The sequence below is a fragment of the Lissotriton vulgaris genome, chromosome 12 (genome assembly GCF_964263255.1).
Source record: "Lissotriton vulgaris chromosome 12, aLisVul1.2, whole genome shotgun sequence".
NCBI lineage: Eukaryota > Metazoa > Chordata > Amphibia > Caudata > Salamandridae > Lissotriton > Lissotriton vulgaris.
In genome coordinates this window covers 290,734,746-290,756,468 of record NC_141700.1, presented here as the reverse complement: position 1 = coordinate 290,756,468, position 21,723 = coordinate 290,734,746, and the positions used below count along the sequence as shown (strand labels likewise).

The window sequence follows — 21,723 nt, the reverse complement described above, 5'->3', positions numbered from 1 at the left end:
TGTGTGTGTGTGTGTGTGTGTGTGTGTGTGTGTGTGTGTGTGTGTGTGTGTGTGTGTGTGTGTGTGTGTGTGTGTGTGTGTGTGTGTGTGTGTGTGTGTGTGTGTGTGTGTGTGTGTGTGTGTGTGTGTGTGTGTGTGTGTGTGTGTGTGTGTGTGTGTGTGTGTGTGTGTGTGTGTGTGTGTGTGTGTGTGTGTGTGTGTGTGTGTGTGTGTGTGTGTGTGTGTGTGTGTGTGTGTGTGTGTGTGTGTGTGTGTGTGTGTGTGTGTGTGTGTGTGTGTGTGTGTGTGTGTACATGAATTTATATATATTTACAGGCATACAACCCTCAGACAGAACTGTGAGAGCGAAATTTATCAATCACTTATAAGTGTTACCTTCTTCACCCTCAAACAATATGTTAGAATTTCGGGTCAATGTCAGAATTAACTTCAAAGATGATGGTCTCCAACAGAAAGATCTTTATGCAAAAACACCCTATATACTTTGGTGATAAAATGGTTGAAACTCACTTACCCATCCAGTGTCTCCAAGGGAAGCGTCAACCTCGAAAGGACGCTATCTTTATACCATTATCATTAAAATCCTGCCTCAACTTGTAAATGTTCAGAAGGTTAATCTAACCTGCTCTTTTTCCTCCTTTCTATGGTTTGTCGAGGCTATCATGCTATAGGCAGGGAAAGAGCGGTGGGTGCACTCAATAATATCATATGATAAAGACTAAACAATAAATCACTGGTACTATGTACAAAAACTGAACCATAAGAGGAAAGTATTTACAGCCCACTCAAAGTCATGTTTGAGCTCTGGTCACCTTTGATTTTGGCTTCTCCAGTGCTGTAATTAATTCTTGAGAACAAGTCTGTGATTTGGCAAAGGGACTGTTCACTAGATATATAATTCGGTTTGCTGTAGCAGAAGTCATCTTTCATTGTCATTTTTCACTGGCCTTTCATTTGATCCCTTTGTCTTCTCATGGCATTTCCAGATCTACCAGTCGTCTTCTCACCAAACAAGAAGTCTTCACCTTCACAGTAAGTGTCCCCATTTCCATGATGTCTGCCTCTTTTAGCAATTGTTTTGTCCGTCTTTTGTCCTGTCTTTCTCTTGCTGCCTTTCCTCATTCACTTTTTTGATTTGCCTTTACTGTTTCTTCCCTCCATTGCATTTCTTTATTTTTCTCATTCTCTGCTTTTGTTCTTCTAGATTGGCAAATGCATACATTCGAGTTTAGGATGGCAAGGAGTATAATATGTGTAATCTGTTTTAACAAACACATATAAAACATGCAGCTCAACTAAGATGTGAAGTATTAGTTTTTGTAGATTATCTGAAATTCAAAAGTACAAATAGCAAGATAAAATAAAGTTTATAGTAAAATCTGTAAATTTGCAGTGTTTTAAATACATCATTCCCTATTTACATGTGGAGAATAACAGAAGAGTTCTTATCTGGTCATCGATTTTTTTAATGTTATTTTGTTGATCTCTTTTCCAGAAATTCTAATGGCTCTAGTAGCTCCGATAGTATAATGAAGTTTAAAATGCAGGCCTCACCCTACCAGAGCTTCAGGAAGTCGCTGCTGTTTGGTGAGAAGTCTGGAACTAGCTGTGGTGCAAGTGCAGCTCATGACAATGGTGCAGGCTCCAAATACACTATGTATGAGAGCCACTTTGGAGAATCAATACCATTGGAACGCATCAGCCGCGGGCCAGATGGTCGATTTATGGTGGAGAGGGAAACCCCACCTAAAGCAGGAAATATTGAGGGCTTTCCGTATGTTACACATACTCATCTCTACCCAAATTTCCACACAAGAATGTCCCCAGAGGTAAGCCAGTGTTTAGATGTCAAGCATGAGCCTTACTTGCAAGTCTCCACCTCGACTCAAAGAGAACACACTGTGTGGGAGAATGAGGTAACGCTGAGACCAAAGGCTGCTGGCCAGGCTCGAAGAGAGGCTAGAGATTCCGGTTATCGCCAGGGAAGATACTTTGGCCACAGCAGCCCTACTGAAGAGGCAAAACCACTTAGCATTATTAATATCAGCCCTGTGACATCAGCAGCTACCCTCCCTTACAGCAAGATTGAGGAGAAACGACAAGAGGTTAAATCTCCTGAAGAAAGGCTGGACAGAACATTGTCCCCTCTCAAAGATTCGGAGTATGACTTTTCATTTTCTCTACCCAGACTGGGCAATGCTTCTTCATTGTCAAACCATAAGTCATTTGACTTTCAAACCAAAGCAAGTCAACTAAGTACATCAGCTCAGAGTGGCATTCTTCAGTATTTGAGCCTTCCATTTTTCAAGGAAATGAGCGTCGATGGGGATTGGCCCTTGGAAGAAGAGAATTCATGGCAAGACTTTGACACAGTTTCATCCAAAACAAAGAGCCAGGACTTTCAGACAGTTGTGCATCTTGATAACAGAACTTTAGAGGTTGGTGATAGGCTGACAGACCACCTGGGGTTGGACAACAAGGTACCACTACTGCCCTGTCCAGATTACATGGACACAAGTGGCAATCAAGAGTCATCACATTGTTATTCCTCAGTTAAGTCATTTCTTAAACCACCAGAGCTAGATTTACGGCCTGCAAAGGCCGCTTTGACTGGGCAACATCTTTGGACATATCACCACAATGAGGATGCCGATAGGTCTACAGCTGTGGACAGCACAAACTGGAGCCCTACACTATCTAGCACAGAGCTTCCGGTGGACAGCACAACTGAGAAGGCCTTCAATACTACTTTCCATTCAGAGCGAGAGTTGGAGAGATCTATAAAAGAGGACTCAGAACACAGGTTTACAGACTTCCACATGCTTGAGAAGCAGACATCTCCACCCTTGGACAAACCCTTGGCTCCATTGTTCCTCCATGGCTCGCCTTCTGAGAAGGTCCTGAGGAACAGTTTGACCAGCCAAAGTAGTGGCAGGGGAAGTCTATCATTTCTGAGACCATCTTCACTGGCACAGTCCATTGCAGGAAGCTACCTCAGTTCTCCTGTTGGGGAAACATCCAGCTGGCACAGCGGAGGAGGATCCCAAAGTTCCAGTGCAGAAGAGGGCAGGAAGAAGAAAGAGTCATTCATTCACACCATCGGAAAAAGGTGAGCGAGTGATTTAAGTACTTAAGCTTTTAACATAAATATTTTATTTGGTGAGAAAGTTTTATAAATAAAATCTTTATCTTACTTGCTCACGTATATATTGTCAGGTGACTGTGGATTTATGTTTTGGAATGTCATCACAGAAGCATAATCATCCTTTACTTATCTTCCTCCGTAGCCCTTATAGTCTATTTTATTTTTCATTTTGTTTTCTTCTTCATCTTTCTCCCATTACATAACTGTGTTCACAACTTTCCATATTCTTCCTAACTTTGTTAATTCTTCTTTCTCCCTCTTTTAATCTTCTCTTTTCTTTTCCTCATCTCACCAACTTCTACCCTCTATCTCCTGACTAATATTTGAACTTATTTTTTCTGATAGACGCTTCTAGCCAGAGATGCCTGACTTTTTGAATATTCTCCAGGCATCAGACTAGATTTGGAAACTTTTCAGCAGTACCTTTGTGCACCAGTAGTGGCTACGTGCGACTCTGCCCTGATGCCGTTCTGCTCCAGACTAACGTGTGGAGCCTATATAGGCACCAGTCCCATGTGATAACATCAGTTCCTTTCTTTTAACACCACCCAATGCGGACCGAAGCCCCATCTCATCTCTTTGAAACTCCATTTATCTCTTTATATTGTAAAACAGTGTGCAACGGAAATGTCACCTTCTAAAATGACAGGTCATAAACCTTGTAGGTAGTGCTGCAAACAAATGTCTGTGACAGACCCTCATCAGGTTTGCCGGTGGTGTCTGTGGTCGTGTCGCGACCTGCAATGATAGCACATTGATAAACCCAAAGGCCATTGAGGCTAGGAGGTGAAAAATGCTAGTGGCACTGATACCTTCTCAGAGTTTTGGGCTCCTCTTACCCCTTGGTCATGCCACTGAGAAGCGTGCTTCATACTCCATGGTATTGCGTAAGGCGGCCAAAGTCCTTGACCCACAGCACCCAACCTGGGAGGCCAAGACCAGCTTCCTTACAGAAGTCTTCAGCTGGACACGCATCTTCTGAGCTCCTCTTACTTTTTAGCAAGGTCCTTCTAGACACTTTGTTGGGGTAATGGGCAAACCTTACTCTGGCCCCTCAGTCAACTGCCAGATTTCGCGGCACCACCATCTGGCCGCTGGCTACCCATAATTTTTATCACAGCACCCCTCCCCTGAAAATTTGACGGTCTAGGCATCTGCTGGTAAAATTAACCCTAACACGTTCCCAACTACTCCCCCTGATAGGGAGTGGGAAAGTTGACATTCAGGAAAAGGATCTTCTCGTCCACTAGTTTGGTACTTTGATCTGTAAATGCCAGCTGCCTAATTCAGTGGCTGAAGACCATCAGGCCTTTTTCTGTCTTTTGCCTCCACGCGAGGGCCTGGAGGCCATGACATTCCAGATGAAAAGGGTGCTGGCTCCCACTCCAGTGGCTGACCATGCCAGATCTGGTCCGATGCTGATTTCCTTCCCCAAACTTCATTGGGTCATGCAAGGTCCTTAATGCCGTAAAAAGTAACCAAAGTGCAACCATCAACATTATATTATCCCCAGCCCTTATCTCGTCCTAGTACTACAGGAGGTCGTGTGCTTTTTTCGATGGCTCGGCCATCAAGAGATGTTCCTACAGTTGCGCAATGTCAAGGCGGACACGCTCAGCAGAGGTAAACTAACACTGGTAAAAAACAAATGGTGTCTTCAACTTGGAGTAGCTAAGGACATCTTTGTGCTCTAGCTGGATCTTTTCATAACTACCTAAAACACACAATATCCCAAATAATGCTCACTTAAGCTCTGATCGGATCCCTGGGTGATAAATTCCATCTGCAGTGGAGTGTGGGCCTCCTGTATGCCTTTCCACCTCTCCCTGCACGAGTCCTGAGGAAAATCAGAAAAGACCAGGTTCAAGTGATCTTCATAGCTCTAGATTGTGTAAGTTGAGTGCCGATTTGGTGTCCTTGAGCATTAGCCAACCAATTCATCTCCTTCTTCTGGAGGACCTTGGGTCTCACAAGAGGACAGGATCCTACACCCGAAGCTCCACAATCTACACCACCATCCGTGAAGATGAACGGCAATACCTGAGCAATTAGAATGTAACTGCTGAAGCTGCGGATATGATTCTTATGACTAGGTGTCCCTTGACTAAATCCATCTATTTGGGGAGTATGGAGAAATGTATAGCCTGATGTGGAGACTGTCAGCATGATCCACTTCAAGCCAAGTTATCTGATATTTTGTTGTTTTATCTGTGGCCCAGCAAGGTTTTACAGTGGATAAAGTTAAAGATACACCAGCCCTTTCGGTTTTTTTTTTACATTTGACTGACCAGCTTCCTTATTCAGTTCACCCATTGTGATGAGATCCTTAGAGGATTGGCACACATGTTTTTGCTGAATCTCTTTATAATGCCTCCATGCTAACTAACTTGTTCCTCACATTTCTGATGTGTATGGCATTTGATCCTATGCACAGCTGCTCTCCTTGACTCCTCAACATCAAAGCAGTTTTCCATAACGGAAGCACTTTTGTGCTCTGTCAATGAGCTGCAGGCACTGTCAGTATAGATTTCATGCACTACTTCCTTTACTGACAAATTGGTTCTGTTTATCCAGCTTCCTTTCTGACAAAGGTTTTATTTCCCTTCCATATGGGTCATTCCACCAGTCTTCCTGCTTTCTTATCTCCCCCACATCTCTAGAAAGAGGAGGACTGGCTTCACCAGCTCAGTCTCAAAATAGATATAAGTGTTTACATCTAGTGCACAAAAGAACACTGAGATGATGACCAGCTTTTCCACTTTGCCAGTTCTAAGAAGGGAAAGGCGGTCTAAAACAGACTCTGTCTAGGTGAATCATCCCATGCATTAAGACATGCTCTGTTCTGGCCATGAAGGAGCACCCTGGGACCAACAGGTTCATTCCACTGGAGTCAATGCTGCCTCAACAGCTTTGGCAAAGAGAGATCCTGTCATCAACATCAATTAGGCAGCTACATGGGTGTCTATGCGTACGTTCACAGCACTCCTGCCTTGGCAGTCAAGTCTGCGTTGATGGCCATTTTGTCCCCTCGGTGCTGCAGGACTTTTTAGCGTGAGTCCACTCAGACCTTTCTCCTTTTGCGAGGTACTTTGTGGGTATCTGATCAACAGGTGAGGAATCAGTGATTAAAAGTGTCCTTCAGAAGAATAAGTTAGTTCTCTACTGTGAATCCTTTTCTAGTGGAAATTAACCATAAATTAATCACAGTCCTTCCTCCTCCCCCCATTCCATGGTGTGGACTTTCTTATCTGCAAAAAGTCTTCATTTATATTCAGCATTATTTCACATTCAATTTGTCATGATTCATCAACGTCTGAGGGCTACAAAAGTGCAAGACAAAACTAATGTGAACGTGTTGAGAAGGCGCATATATGGGGCTCCGTACCTTCACTTCCAAGGCGACCTGAGGTTGTTGCTGAGTCCGAAGTAATCAATTACCAACATCGGGGGAAATTGCAGTTGAAAAATCCAGATCCAATCTAGCATCTGGAGATATTCAAAAGGTTACAAATGTGCAATTCAACAGGGTATCCACCATAAAGTGCGTTACCACAGGTAATTAACTTAATTTTCTGATGGCTAAATCTAACCGCTAATTTCTCACCTTTTGAATTCCCACAGGTGCCAAATTGGCTTCGTAACTTTTTCTTAGTAAAAGATCCTGTGGGCCTACATGTGGCGCCATTGGACTCTACGACGACCACTCACTGCGTCTGGGAGTAATGATCAGATTCATACATAGGCATCATCCCTGTGCACTGACATCAGTTCCTTTCTTTCCGTGTCCTATGACGCCGATCTAGAATTTCACTCTCAAACATTTTCTGTGTTTATTCAAATCCACATTTGTCTCAGGACATTGTGCTAGGGAAATAAGTCCCCTGAGCACCACAGTCTTCAAACCGTGCAGCGACTGCATGAATCAAACATCAATCATGGATCCACACTACTTCTGTCTTAGGTTTCAAGGGTATAAGAAGGCCTCAGTCATGCAACAAATGCCCACGGATGCACCCAGGGTCATAATGGCTCCAGGTCACCATCTTTGGTAAATCAAAGATGAAGTTGAGAGACAAGTCTCTCCATAAGCAATAGAAGTTCAAGTGCGTCTCCTCTTCGTTCCGTTATTTCTGTTCTTGGGAGAAGTTACTGAGTCGTTGCTTCAAGAACCAGCCTCTGCACACCTCGTCTGGCTCAGAACCTAAACCAAGGTTTTTCTCCGGGCACTCTGAATTAATTGCAAGAGAAACAATTGATGGACGGAATGCTGGACAATGCAAACATTCACCACCTGTCACAAAGATCTGGGTTAAATCCATAATTATTTTGCTCACCACACCACCTCAGTTTGGGCCCAGCCATATGCAAATCAGTCTTGACCCTGTTCTTTGTGGAAACAGTCCAGCCCGAACTGCCATGCCAGGTCCTTCCTGGGCCGGAAACAAGCATCCTGGGACTGGTTTCAGGGCATCACCCTTCATCAGCCAGGCTAGCTTGAATCCATTGGTGTTGTAAGCACGGGACCGCGTCTGGGCATACGCGACATATGTAAAAAAAACAACTGATGGGTGGAATGCTGACACTAGTGTGATGGGTATGCCCAGATGTGGGTCCCGTACTCTCCATGCTACTGGAGTCAAGCTATCCTGGCTGATGAGGGCTGAAATCCTGAAACCGGTCCTAGGATGTTTGTTTCCAGTCCAGGGAGGGCCTGGCAGTTCGGGCTGGACTGTTCCCATTGGATGCATGGTCAAAACTGATTAGCATATAGCTGGGTCCAAACTGGAATGGCATGGCGAGCACAAAAACGATGGATTTAGGCCCAGATCTCTGTGCTGAGGTGAATGTATGACATTGTTCTGCATTCTGTCCATCAATTGTTCTCTTTGCTCTGATTTAATTGGGCCACTGTTAGCCCTGCAGCAAGTAGAGATCATAAGGCAGGCCATTCTGCAACGTTTGCGGGTGATGCCACCTCCCTCTGTAGGGCCTTCTGGCTCCATGAATCTGTAGGGGTCCCTAACTGAATTTAGCTGGTGGGGCCTTCCCTAGCACCAGCTCACCCTTTGTGCATTCATGCATCTGGCACATGCTTCCATTCCAGCATCAAAAGCCTAATCAGTCCCAGTGGCCCTGGCCTATGTTTTTGTGGTGCCTTCTCCGAGTCCGATCCTGATGCCTTTTTCAGATTCAGAACTGATGTTGGCCAGCTCCAGGCTTGCTACAAAGCTACCAAGGCTCAGCTGCCAATATTGGAAGACCCTCAGCCTCTTTTTTGCCGCTCCCATTATACTGGCCCTAGCCTTTATTTAGATTCACAGAACGCCAGTGGCCTAGATAAGTACCCTGAGACAGAATTGGACTACCAACTGGGCTCCCATAGAGGACACCGCACATCTTTGATGGTAGTAGTCTGCTGGCCAGTACAAGTGCTGGACCTTCAGCTGCGTACAATATGGATTGAAGCAAATCTGCTTTCCTGAATACTGCAGACTGATCATTTTACTTCAGAGCCTTTGCTTCCTTTTTTTGAGGCTCAGACAGAAACACGGATTGCAACTTTGTCTAAACCATGTTAATTTCCCCAGTAGGTCACTTTGTGGCAAGGCATCATAGGTCTGCCCCTCCCTGGAAATTTGTTAATTTTGACCCAGCACACAATTGCAGACTGCTTGGTGATTCAGGTTTCTACTGGCAAAGTTAGCCCCTGTGCGTTAACCACAATTCCACCAGACAAGGAATCTAAGCACATTGATGCTTTTGGTGTACACATTTTCTATTCCACCAGTTTGCCATTGAAATCCCTGAATATGGTCTGCTTGCTAGGATGCTATATACCTGCCCTTAGAGACATGACCGATGAGATTTTGTCAAACGTTCCTGTTGTGTTCAGATATGCTTTTATGCCATAACTGGATGTGTGTCACAGGATTTTCTGTGGATATATAAGCACCCCTTTATATAAATGCTATTCTATGGTTCCAGAATTTATCTGAGAGAAAGCTGACTGTGCTTTAACGCTTTAAAGACAGTCATAATACGGCTTGATCCTTTGACTTGCTGTCCCACTGCCCATCAATTTCCTCAATTATACCAAACGTTTAGAGGATATTTTCTGGGGCTTTACTATAGTCAGAGGCAGCCCTCTCAACCCGTTCAAGAGCCTGTACAGCCTTTTCGTGGCTCCAGAAGATGAAATGGCGGCTGAGCTCAGCAAGGACAGTATTACTTCTCTTCCTTGTCGTCTTCTGCGACTATAGCCAAGCCAATTATATTCACCCTCCGTATTCAAGGAGGAGGAAAGTAGGAGGCAGGGTTTGTTTTTACCTGCCCATCTAGCATGTGATTACTACAGAGCAGTGGGCTTTGCAAGTTGTTCAGCATGGCTACATCCTTCCTTTTACATGAGCCCTCATCCTGTTCTACCTTTTTTGTTCTGGCTTAAGCAGATCATGCCTTCACTCTTGTCCATGAAGTTCATTCACTTCTGGCTAAAAGATCCATAGAGAGAATCCCTGAAGTGGAGAAGTATAGAGGGTTCTGCCTCTGGCACTTTTTTGTGTTAAGACGGCAGTCTTAGACCAATATTGGGCCTCTGTTTTCTGAATACCTTCCTCTGGAAAGAGGAGTTTAAATATGATTCTGGCCCAGGTTCCTTCAGCCAGGAATCTTGGGACTGGTCGCTTTCCTTTGACTCGCAGGATGTGTACTTTCATCTTCTGATCTTGCAGTCTGACAGATGCTTTCTTTGGTTTAGGGTCGGGTTGCTGCTCTTTCAGTTTACTGTCCTGCCCTTTGGCCTCACCCCAGCCCCCAGGTTATTTAGAAGGGTGAAGGAGGTTATGCCACTTCTCTTCACAGTTTGGGCCAATACACATATTCCTGTACCTGGATGATTGGGTCCCAAACGTGGGTTTGCCACAGTCAGACGTGGACACCTGGAGACAGTGTTCAGCCTACTGTCATCGCTTGGGTTTTCCATCAAAGTGACAGAATACCTCCTGCAGCCTACATAGAGGATTCACGTCATAGAGACCAACCTTGACACTGAAGCCTTTCCACCCGTGGCTCAAATGCAGGGCATTCATTCTAGGACTTTGACGTTTTCAACTCTCTCCTGGGTTCTGGCGCTTCTTCACCTCTTTGCCTCGTGCATCCTGCTGATCCTTCGTGCTCATTGACACATGAAGGCCCAGTAGTGGCCCTCTGCCTGCAGCATTAGGTACAGCACTGTCAATCTGACTTGACCTGGGACAGATTTTTCTCCCTACCACATTCAGCTCTCAAAACAGTGACTGATGCATCGACTCTTGGCCTGGCCACTCACCTGAGAGATGTGAAAATTAGGGGCTTTAGTCCACCCTTGAAGTAGAGGAACCACATTAACCTTCTGGAGCTTCCCGCCATTCTGTTGTCCATGAAGGCCTTACTTCTGGCCATCGAGGGGAAACTATTCCAAGTTCTAACGGACAGCACAACTGCTATGTGGCGCTGCAACAAGCAAGATGGTATCTAGTCCAAGATACCATGCCACGAAGCACTGGTGCTGGCATGATTTCCACAGGATCTCCCCAATGGCTGTCCATTTGGTTGGCTTGTTGATTTACAGAGCAGATGAACTCAGCAGCCGCCGTTTAGTGGATCCCATATGGTGTATACCCGTGGGTGGTCCAAAGCATCTTTTCCCAGTGGGTCCAACCTTTGTTTGATCTTTGAGCCACTGCAGAGAAAGCGCAGTGTGAACATGGTGAGGAGACACCAGGTTAAACGTATCCTAGAAGTCCTAGATTGGGTTAGGAGACTGGTATTTCCACCTGATGAGCCTCAGCAGTTGCCCTCCAAATCAGCTATCTCTTCTGGAAGACCTCATCAAAAGGACGGGGACCTGCACTGAAATCTCCAAACCCCACACTTCCAGGTGTGGAGGTTAAGTGCTACCAAATTGAGTGAGATTGATATACCAGCAGAAGTTGTGAACGTTATCCTTGAAGCACCCGTCCACCATATCTTTCCATTCTGGTCATTGGGAAAACTTTTCAGTCAGGTGAGAAACCATTCAGTTGATCCCCTTCATGCTAAGTTATTTAGTGTTTGATATTCTTGTCACTGGCCCGACAAGGCATGCTGTGGGCACATTTAAAGTGTATTTGGCAGCCTTTTTGGCCTTCCTGTGTTTGATTGACGGACATTTGTTATTCTTAATGCCGGCCGTGGTGCATTTTTTAAAGGGGCTTACATACGTTTCCCTGGCACCGTTTATGCCTCATTGAGACCTTAACATGGTTGTCACGTTTTTGATGTGCACAACATTCAAGCCTAGGTAAAGTTCGCCTTTGAGATTGCTGACCATTAAGACAGTATTCCTCATTGCAAATACTGTCTTGATTCTCAAGACTGCAGAGATGGGCATTTTGCCTGCTGAGTTCTGAAGGACTGACTGCCTGGTGTAAAATCCACTCCCCAGCCTCTCCACTGTTTGTGAGATACTGCTTTGGTATCTATTCAAAATATGAAGAATCTGCTGTTAGAAGTATCCATCAGAAGAAAAAGTGAATAACCTTTGCTAACACTCTTTCTGGTGGATACTTTATCTAACTGCACATTTCTCACTAGTCTCCCTGCTCTCCTTTCTGTGGAGTGGACTTTTAAAGCTCTTTCTGGTGGATACTTTATTTAACCACAGATTCCTCACCATGTTCCCTGCTTGCCCGTCTGTGGAGTGGACTTTTAAGATGCTTAATAAGGTTATTAAGTTAGATTCTGCACACTGCCACGTTTGAAACCAATCTCTGTTGCTCCATGTCTGAGGGCAAGGAACAGGAAAAAAGAAAAAGGATGTCAATGCGTAGGGATGGTGCTGCAATATGACTTCGGTCATCCCTTTTGGAGGTGGTAGGAGTTGTGACAGAACTCAATGGCACCACCTTTCAACATGCATTGGCAATTGCTTATGACAAAAATCGGTTCCAGTCTGAATTATGCCCGTCGTTCTTTGCTTTGCTTTCACTAGTAAGCAAAAGAGAACGCAACTACCATTTCAGGGCAGTTGTTTCACTGCCAAATGACTCTAACTGAGTCTTGAGTGTAAGGTAGCCGATTAGAGCAGTGGGTGGTTGTGAGATTGTCCTGCTTGATGCCATGTGGATGGTGCCAGCTTAGTACATTCAGGCAGCTGTAGCCATGCTCCTAGTGCAGCATTACTCAGAATATAAACGTGTGTCCTTTTGTTGGTAGTGAAAGCTTGCTATAGCCGAATTTGGTTTTTCTATATGGCAGGTGGCTAGGTTTTGTCGCTTGTGTTATTTACAATAAGGTAAATGCACTATACTTCAGTTGAGAGGTGAGTGGTAATCAACATGTATATTATGGCAGATATAACTATAACCTCTTCGAGGTAGAAGTGAATGTTCTTCCCTGTCCGGCCTGTCTGATGATCATAGCTATTTAGGTGCATTACAGTACAAGTCTTATGAGGAGGGGGTGAGAGAGGTGGGCCCATGAAGAAAGGGGCGGAACTGTAGTCAAACATGTATGAGAGGCATCAGATGAGGGATGATGGACATATAGGAGGCCCTGGTATGAGTGAGTGTGAAGTTATCATTCGTACATGCTCCAATAACTCAAGATCGTAATACGAGACCCAGGGAGAGCAGAACTTGGGAGCAGTGTTAGGAGATAGTGTTTCATGGGAAGAATACCGAATGCATGGGACAACCTCCAGCAGACGCTGCCGAAGCACAGCCGACACATGCATTAGGAAAAGAAGGAACACTTATACACTGTAACAATCACATCGTTTGCATAGTATGAACCTGAATGTCAAAACAAGGCATTTCAGTGCTGGGAATGTATTTGTTCACTCTTACTGTCTTTATTTTTTGTCTACCAACATGCAATCTTCACAAGGTGCCTGGCATGGCGCTTCTTCGTTCGACTTCCTGTAGAAGTTCAAATTGGACTCTTACAATTAATGAAAGACAGGTGACTTTATTGGAAATTACCTTGATAAAGTATCAACCATATCCTAGCCCACCCCCCATCCCCCCCTCGACGATCAATACCAAATGTGTTTGAGTTGTCAGTTGTTATTGTGGTTATTGCTACCCTTATGTTTATGTCCTCCCTCCTTCCACTGCAATTCCCGGGTCCACTCGAAGCGCACCACGAGGTGGCTGGCTTCCCCTTTTGAAATCATCTGATCAGGGAGTCCTCTCGGCTGAGGGAGTCCATCTCCTTGGTTAAAAACTTTTATGTATGTTCACTCCGTTATATGGCCTTCATACTCTGCATTCAATTGTTTACTAATAATTTACTATTTATGTGGCAGTACTGAGTTATGTGTACCCTATTTTAGTTTGTTCTGTAGCAGTTTGGAGAAAAACAATTAGCTAACAAAGTAAACTTGGAGGTCGAACCTTATTAACTCCATATCTGCATTTTATAAATCAGGGCTCGGGGAGAAGGTACTTTCCACTGGCTATAAATGCGCGTGCAGGTCTTTTCCGTCAGATGGCCTTATGGGCACAGACAGAATGATACCTTTTTACTCCTAGTGTTAGCCAAGTTATTTGATTTTTCTAAAATTATGTCTAAATAATGTACTTACGTATAGTGGCTTTCAGCCAGCCCTCTCCAGCCATCGGTCCCTTGTGTCATTCTCATGATTCTTCCTCCTACTACAGCATGTATGCATTGGGCGACAGCATAACTTTATGAATGACATCATTCTGCTCTTTCACAATGAGCACATCCACACATAAAGGAGTTCCCTTTAGTGCCAGGGAGTACTATTACAATGTGTGCTTTATTAAACCAATGGATATTGTTGCTATGAGTGTTTTCTTTTGTATTGGCTATATCAACTCTCTCAACAATGAAGTTTTACAAAAACTGTAAAAAACCAAACAAGCACCGGCAAGGCCAAAGGCTGGCAACCTATTACCTTTTGGCTTTGCCAGCGTTTATCAGTGCTTTCTGGAAGGATTTGCCAAACAACATTTTACATGACCCCCACCTCAGAGCCTCTCAGGGATCGATTGTGAAAGTATTGGCATGTGTCCAAAATCCTAACGCATGCCACCCTTGCAACCAACACTCGTGTTTGCTACACTCGAGCTAAACACAAGCCTGCCCTGCCTAATGCTCATCATCTTCTTTTGTAAACTGTGACCTCTTCAATCATTTCCAATTGTAATCTATGTTCATCTTGACACACAAACACATGCACACCTAGGACATCCTTAAAAGATTAATGGTGCTCCTGCCAGTACCGGGTTGTCTTTACCCCATGTATACCCAGAGGAGGGCTGCCTTCTGAATCTAGAGATCCCAACTGGCTAAGTGGAGACAGTTTTGTCGAAAGAACTTCAACATACGAGTCTGGAGCACTTCGATCAAAACTGTAAGGTGAGACCAGCAGTCATGTCGTGGCTTCCCTTTCTGCATTCTTTTTGTTTCTTAGAAACATATTGTAAAAGCGGGGTTTTGTTTCTGAGAAGCAACACTTAAGTGGCTTTCTCCCTGGTTATTGGGGAAATTGTTCCTTTTTTCCTGCCTGGGACACAATGTCTCGGGTGCCACTTCTTAATAAAGAAGCAGAACTGCCCGTTTGGCTAGGTGCAGTCGCTGCCCATTTACGGTGTGGTTCCTACACCGCCAATCTCTAGATGAGGCACTGAGACTTGTACTTCAAAATGCAAATAGATCTAACGCCCAAGAAACACATGCACTCGCATACACATAATCTGAAGCTAGTTTGATGCACATACACTTCAACAATCAGGCACACACCTAAACTCACTCAAAGACAAAGTCATACACAGGTATACGCTCCCCAACTCATGAATCTTGCATAGAAACAAAAACTCAAACTCACAGAAACTGTACTCCCACAGACACTAAAACCAAACTGTATAACAGCCGTACAAGGGCTGACTAGCACACAAACATGCAGATGCAGGGATACACAGATACACACATTAATAGAGACGCAGAAACAGATACATACACAGTCATGAAGACACAAAACTGATGCAATTGCACTCAGAAGTACACGTTAATGCACATGTGCACTCCCACACACATATCCCTTCTGTCACTGCCCTGGTGCAAATGGTTGGAACAACCAACCAGGTAATCTTCAATTTTTGTTTCTTTTGTGCTTCCTACCTCCAACCCCGGCCACTTTGATGGAGTCATTGTACTACTATGTACGTTGCAGGCAGTGAAGAACCCTGTCCATGGCTGGACTGGTCTTGTGGGATGCTGCAGTAACCCAAAAAGCACCGAGTGTTTCTCTTCAGAACTATCTAAAAAACTGTCAGGCCAATAGGAAAAAATGGGATGAGGTTTTTTTAATCATCGTTAAAAATATAGATCTTGGGAAAGAAAGCCCTCATGCCATAGGAGAGAGCCACCGGATCTGACTGCTCAATGTGTGTAGCATTCCAACAGCAGCTTTTATTTCCAAGTACTTCCCTAGCTGCCTCTCCTCGTAGAACTACTTATCTCAGCCAAGCTGTTGTGCTTTGTGGTGCTTTGTCATTGGTTGTGTGGTGATGTTATACCTAACAGCTCTGTAAGGCTTTTCTTACCAACTGCCTTGTAATCTAACCTACCATTTGATTCTGTAGGAGGAACACCTCGGTTGACGAGAACTATGAGTGGGATACAGAGTTCACTATAGAGACTGACATCCTTGACGCACTTCATCTGTACCGCAATGGGCACCCCAAGAGACCGGTCTCCACTATTGCAATGCAGGAGCTCGAGAGGCAAAGTAGGTGTATATATCAATCTATATCTATGTATATGATGGTATTGGTATTTGCAAACCACAGACCTTGCTGGGGATCAATGAAGAGTGGGGATGAGGAATCACGGGCCGGAGCACCTGAGGGAAAGTGTGGTACCCATACGATAATGCAAGTGGAGGATAAGCAGCCTGAGGTAGAGATACAGGTTATGCCACCTAAAGACGTGTGATGGTACAGGCCCAGTGGCTCCCCACACAGAGTACATGGTCATTATATTTGGTAATAGTCGCAAAGAAGTACAATCTTAGTTTGTTTTGAGGGAGAGGGTGAATTTTATATCACGCCAACTCGACCCAAAGTGTTTGAGATCCAGCGGTCCCTCTCCTTGGAAAGAAACAGCATTCGTTTAAGATTATATGCTGTGACAGGCTAGCTATGAGTGTCAAGAACAAGGATGAGAAACAACCCTAAAGACAGTTCGGTAGGAAATAATTCAATGGCAGGTGAAAATAAATAGCTTAGTAACTGACTGGAAGCATTATCTGAGAATCAAAGGCAAACCGAACATGAAACGAGTATGCATCTGAGGAGTGACAGCAATGCAGAATGCCGAAGCATGGACGAATGATGGATAAAGGTGAAATCCAGGAGCGAGTGTCTAAGGCATCAGTTGAAATATAATATTATAGAGTGTGGGTTGGGATATAATGGTAAACTGACTTTATTGTTCAATATAAAAAAAATTGAATACCAACATGGAAGCTAGCTGGAAGTAGTGAGCTGAGGCTAGTTTGAAAACATGGATCCAGACCAGCTCTGTATGATTATTTCAGAGAAAAGCTGGTGGTTGAGTACTGTGTTTTTTTCACATCCGTGCCATTGTTCATTTCTTTCTACTCGATGTTGATGCCAAGGGAGTTTTTAGCCATCTGCTTGTCACTAATGTTCAAGTTTGAGACACTGACCTCTGGAGCTAAGCTTCTCGTGGGAATCCAGGGCTGGTAGCTAAGGTGCAGAAAGATGTTAATTATAGAATTGTAAGGGAAAGGTGAAATTTTAAAAAAAGGTAGCGCAAGCGATGCTATTCATCTTTATTCTAATTGTTTAAAATAGAAGTAGTAGTTGAGGACTTGAAGTTTGAAGTTACATTTTAAACCCTTTTTAATATAAATGTTTCATAAAGGGATGTGACATAGGACAACAATATGGTTATGTCTAGGGGTAGATCTGGCAGACAAGAATTGAGGGATGCAACAATACACACAAAATATATAACATATTTTAATGGTAGCTTATTACATGGAGAAATACAAGTGCGAGGGACTTGAGGGTAAGGTTAGATGAAAGACATTGAAATATGCGAAGTAGCCACAGCTTGGATCTTCGTTTGAAAGCATGATCGGCGCTCAGGACGGAGTTCCAATGTGGGGACCTGTCATGCTGCAGAAACCAATCTGGATGATGCAGAGGTTGGTTTCGTTGTAGCAAGAAGGTATGAAGTGGCCAATCTCATTTCGAATAGCAGGGTATCTAGTTGGAGATTGTGTGAAATAAAAAGCAAGTAGAAGAGTGGGCCTAAGTGTTCTGCTTCTTGAATAGAAGGCACCCAGGTCAGAATTCTAATGGACTTCACATCGTCAAAGAGAGGGTCAACCTCTCTGGCATTGGTCAGAGCAATGACTATTACCTCTATCAGATGTGCACTAGATGCAGCAGACGCAGCAGCCTGGGCAGTAAATACTAGCGTACTGCTTCGTAGGCATGCTTGGTTAAGAATTTCAGGATTTAAACCTGAGTTGCAAGCCTCTATTCTTAACCAACCATTTGACAAAGAACACCTCTTTGGTCCAGCTGTTGATACATCACTGGAAAAAATGAAAAAGGATACTGAGGTTGCAAAGTCCATAGGGGCCTTACAATCACCTTCCAACAGACAATCCTTTTGTCGCTCATTTTACAGGGGTGGCTCCAAAAATATATCTACAGAAAATCCCTCCTGTTACAAAGGCAACAATCAGTCGCCCTCTTCAAGAGGTTACTTTAGAGGTGTATATAGAAGAAATAAAGGAAATGAACGAGGCAGAGGTAATTCAACACGCACGTCCTCTGCAAACACCAAACAGTGACGACCTTTGCATACCCCCGATCATTCCACTCTGTCGGGGATATCTTTCCCAGTTTCTAATCATTTGGAATATGATTACATCAGACAAATGGGTACTACAAATTATCCAATCTGTTTACAAACACTCCACCAAACATTCCTCCAAGGTCATACCTCATGTCACAAGAACATCTTACCCTTCTAAAGCAAGAGGTTCTCTCTCTGTTGAGAAAGGTGCAATAGAACCAGTCCCTTTACAATACCAAGAGGCAGGTGTGTACTCCCTCTACTTTCTAAGTCCCAAAAAGGACGGCTCTCTCAGGCCTATATTAGACCTCAGAGAACTAAACTGTACATTCAGTCGGACCACTTTCGTATGGTAACACTCCAACAAGTACTACCGCTCCTTCAGCAAGGCGACTTTCTCTCCACTCTGGATTTAAAGGACGCTTATTTTCATATCCCAATACATCCTGCACACCACAAATACCTCAGGTTCGTGGTAGCAGGCCAGCATTATCAATTCAAGCTGCTCCCATTCGGAGTAACAACCGCGCCCAGGGTTTTCACAAAATGCTTAGCAGTGGTGGCAGCCCATCTACAAAGACAACAGGTTCACGTCTTCCCATACTTAGACGACTGGCTCATAAAGGCCAGCTTGAACGACAGCTGTTTACGCCACACACAAAAAACTCTGCAATTGCTACACGAGCTGGGATTCACAGTAAATCTGTCCAAATCCCATCTCCAACCGGCCAATACTCGAGCATATCAAGGGGCTACTGCAGACACAAAAAAAGCTCAAGCATACCCAACTCCGGCCAGGGTCCGGAATATACAAGTCCTGCTGTCTCAGTTTCAGCCTCAACGCTCTTCACCAGTTCGTGTGTTCATGCAGTTACTGGGAATGATGGCGTCTTGCATTCTAGTAGTCCATTACGCAAGACTTTAAATGCGTCCACTACAGGAATGCTCAGCACATCAGTGGAACCAGGCTCAGGGTCTGTTATCAGATCTAGTGTTGGTAGACGGCCGCACCCATTGCTCTCTGCAGTGGTGGAACACACAAACCCTTTTAAAAAGGCGGCCCTTCAGCGACCTGGCTCCACAGATAGTACCTAACAGAAGACGCATCACTGACAGGTTGGGGAGCACATCTCCAAACCCACACAATTCAGGGCATGTGGAGCTTGCAGCAGAAACAACTTCATATAAATCACCTAGAGCTGCTAGAAATTTTTCTGGCGCTGAAAGCGTTTCAAGTTCATCTAGTACGCAAGACTGTCTTGATTCACATGACAGCCATGTATTACATCCAAAAACAGCGGGGACACACTCTTTCTAGCTGTCACAGCTAGCATAGGCCATCTAGAAATGGGACATACATCACAAAATGTATCTCCTAGCAGAACACCTTCCAGGAGTAAACAATCAGAAGGGAGATCTGCTCAGTCGTCAGACACAATAAATCCACGTATGGGAACTACACCCTCAACTTCTCCTCCCATTCTTTCAAATGTGGGGCTTCCCAGACATAGATCTGTTTGCCACACACCTAAACGCAAAATGCGCAAACTTCGCGTCCAGGTATCCACACCCATTGTCCAAGGGCAATGCACTATGGATGAATTGGTGAGTGATATTTGCTTACCCTTTTCCATCTCTCCCACTCATTCCATTAGTGGTTTGGAAACTCAAACAAGAGTCCATTACACTAATCCTAGTTGCTCCCACATGGGCACATTAACCCTGGTTCACAACCTAGTTGTAACCGTCAGTAGTTCCTCATCAAAAACGACGTCTTACACCCAATCGCCTCACACAGAGCCATAGAGACATAAGACATCCAGACCCCAGTCTACTTAACCTAGTGATCTGGCTCCTGAAGTCCTAGAGTTTGTCTACCTTAATCTCCTGCCAAACTGCATGAACATTATCAAAGAAGTTAGACGTCCTACCACAAGAGCCTGCTATGCAGCAAAGTGGAAGCGGTTTTATAATATACTGTACTAACAACCACATCAAGCCGCCTGATGCTTCTGTTAAAAACATTATATGTTATTTGTTACATCTACAGCGTTCCAATTTAGCGTACACATCCATACGCTTACATTTGGCTGCGATAGCTGTATACATCTAGAATAGACAACATCTATCTCTCTTTAGAGTGCTTGTCATCAAAGCTGGATAGTCAAGTGCATTCAAATATGCTATGCAAAAGCAAAACGAACATTAACATTTACCCCTAGAGCACACTCTACATGCAAACTGGGGGCTTCCATGGCATTCTTAGGAAATATACCCATAGATGACATATGCAAAGCTGCAACATGGTCTACACCTCACACATTCACAAAACATTATTGTATAGATGTGTTAGCAAGACAGCAAGCTAGTGTGGGCCAAGCAGTTTTACGTACACTATATCAGACAACTGCAACAACTACAGGTTAGCCACTGCTTTGGGAGATAACTCTCTGTAGTCTATGCACAGCATATGACCTACAGCTCATATGCCAGGAATGGAAAATGCTACTTACCTAGAATGCATCTGTTCTTGGTATATATGCCTAGATGCATCAACCTTTTTAGGAAGTGCAAACGGTGCGATTCGCAAAAATCGGCCTTTTGCACTTCCTAAAATGGTTTTTGGGATGCATCAAGCATTTTTGGAAATTCGCTTTTTTTTTGCGAGTTCCAAAAATGCGATTGCTTTTAATGAATCGCAAATTTGCGATTCCTTAAATGCAATGCATCATTCTCAAAACATTTGCGATTTTCCAAATTGCAAATGCAAATTACCACGAAGTTGAACTTCGTGGTAATTTGCAAAACTGTTTAAAAACGCACAAAAATGCATTTTTTAAACTGTTAAGTTACAGACACACATGTCCTTAGGACATGTGTGTATGTAACTTACATGTAAAAGTGCATTTCATAGATGCAGGGGGGGTCCTTTGGACCCCCCTCTCCACCCTTGAAAGGCTTTGTTGAATTCCGATTTCAAATTGCGAATTCGCAATTCCCATTCATTCCTATGGGCATTTCAGCCCATAGGAATGAATGGGAATTGCGAATTCGCTATTTGAAACTCGCAATTTTATTGTGATCCGGTAAAAATTGCGATTTTTACTGAATCTCAATAAAATTGCGAAATTAATGATGCATTGCCATTTGCGATTCCTTATTTGCGATTCCTTATTTTTCGCAAATAAGGAATCGCAAATGACAACGTTGATGCATCTAGGGGCAAGAGTCATATGCGCCCACCCGCCTCCCCAGGTACCTTTTCCTGTTGCAGTAACATCTTACTTAGATACATGCATTCATGGACATCTCCTTTTACTACTCTTACTAACTTCATTATCACCCTCTGCGGGAAAACAATCTAACAATGGAGTTGATGCCCATGTGCACTATCACCGAAAGGAGGAGTCACCTACCTCATGACTTGAAAGACTTCGTCGAAGAAAAACAAAGTGCAAACCTCCGGACCCAACACTAGATGGCTATTCATGCACAACATATGACTCTACAACTCTATATGCCAAGAACAGATGCATTCTGGGTAAGAAGCATTTTCCTTACCACACTCCTGCCTGATGATCTGGAGTTTGGATACACAACCATTCAAGAAAACTCCAGACACATCATTAGGGTTGCAGGGCAAAATCAGCATCAACAAACCTATGCCTTGTAGAGGAAACGTTGTAATATTT

The 21,723-nt window shown here is 44.0% G+C and overlaps 1 protein-coding gene across 2 annotated transcripts in view; it reads left to right on the top strand.

The window, feature by feature from the left end:
- IGSF9 (immunoglobulin superfamily member 9) overlaps positions 1-21,723 on the top strand; it is a 517,703-nt gene that overhangs the window by 466,989 nt on the left and 28,991 nt on the right. For both annotated transcript variants that reach the window (XM_086945078.1, XM_086945079.1), the window contains exons 18-20: positions 987-1,032; positions 1,496-3,109; positions 15,778-15,923. In XM_086945078.1, coding sequence (XP_086801204.1) covers positions 987-1,032; positions 1,496-3,109; positions 15,778-15,923 — 1,806 coding nt within the window. The remainder of the gene's footprint in view (positions 1-986; positions 1,033-1,495; positions 3,110-15,777; positions 15,924-21,723) is intronic.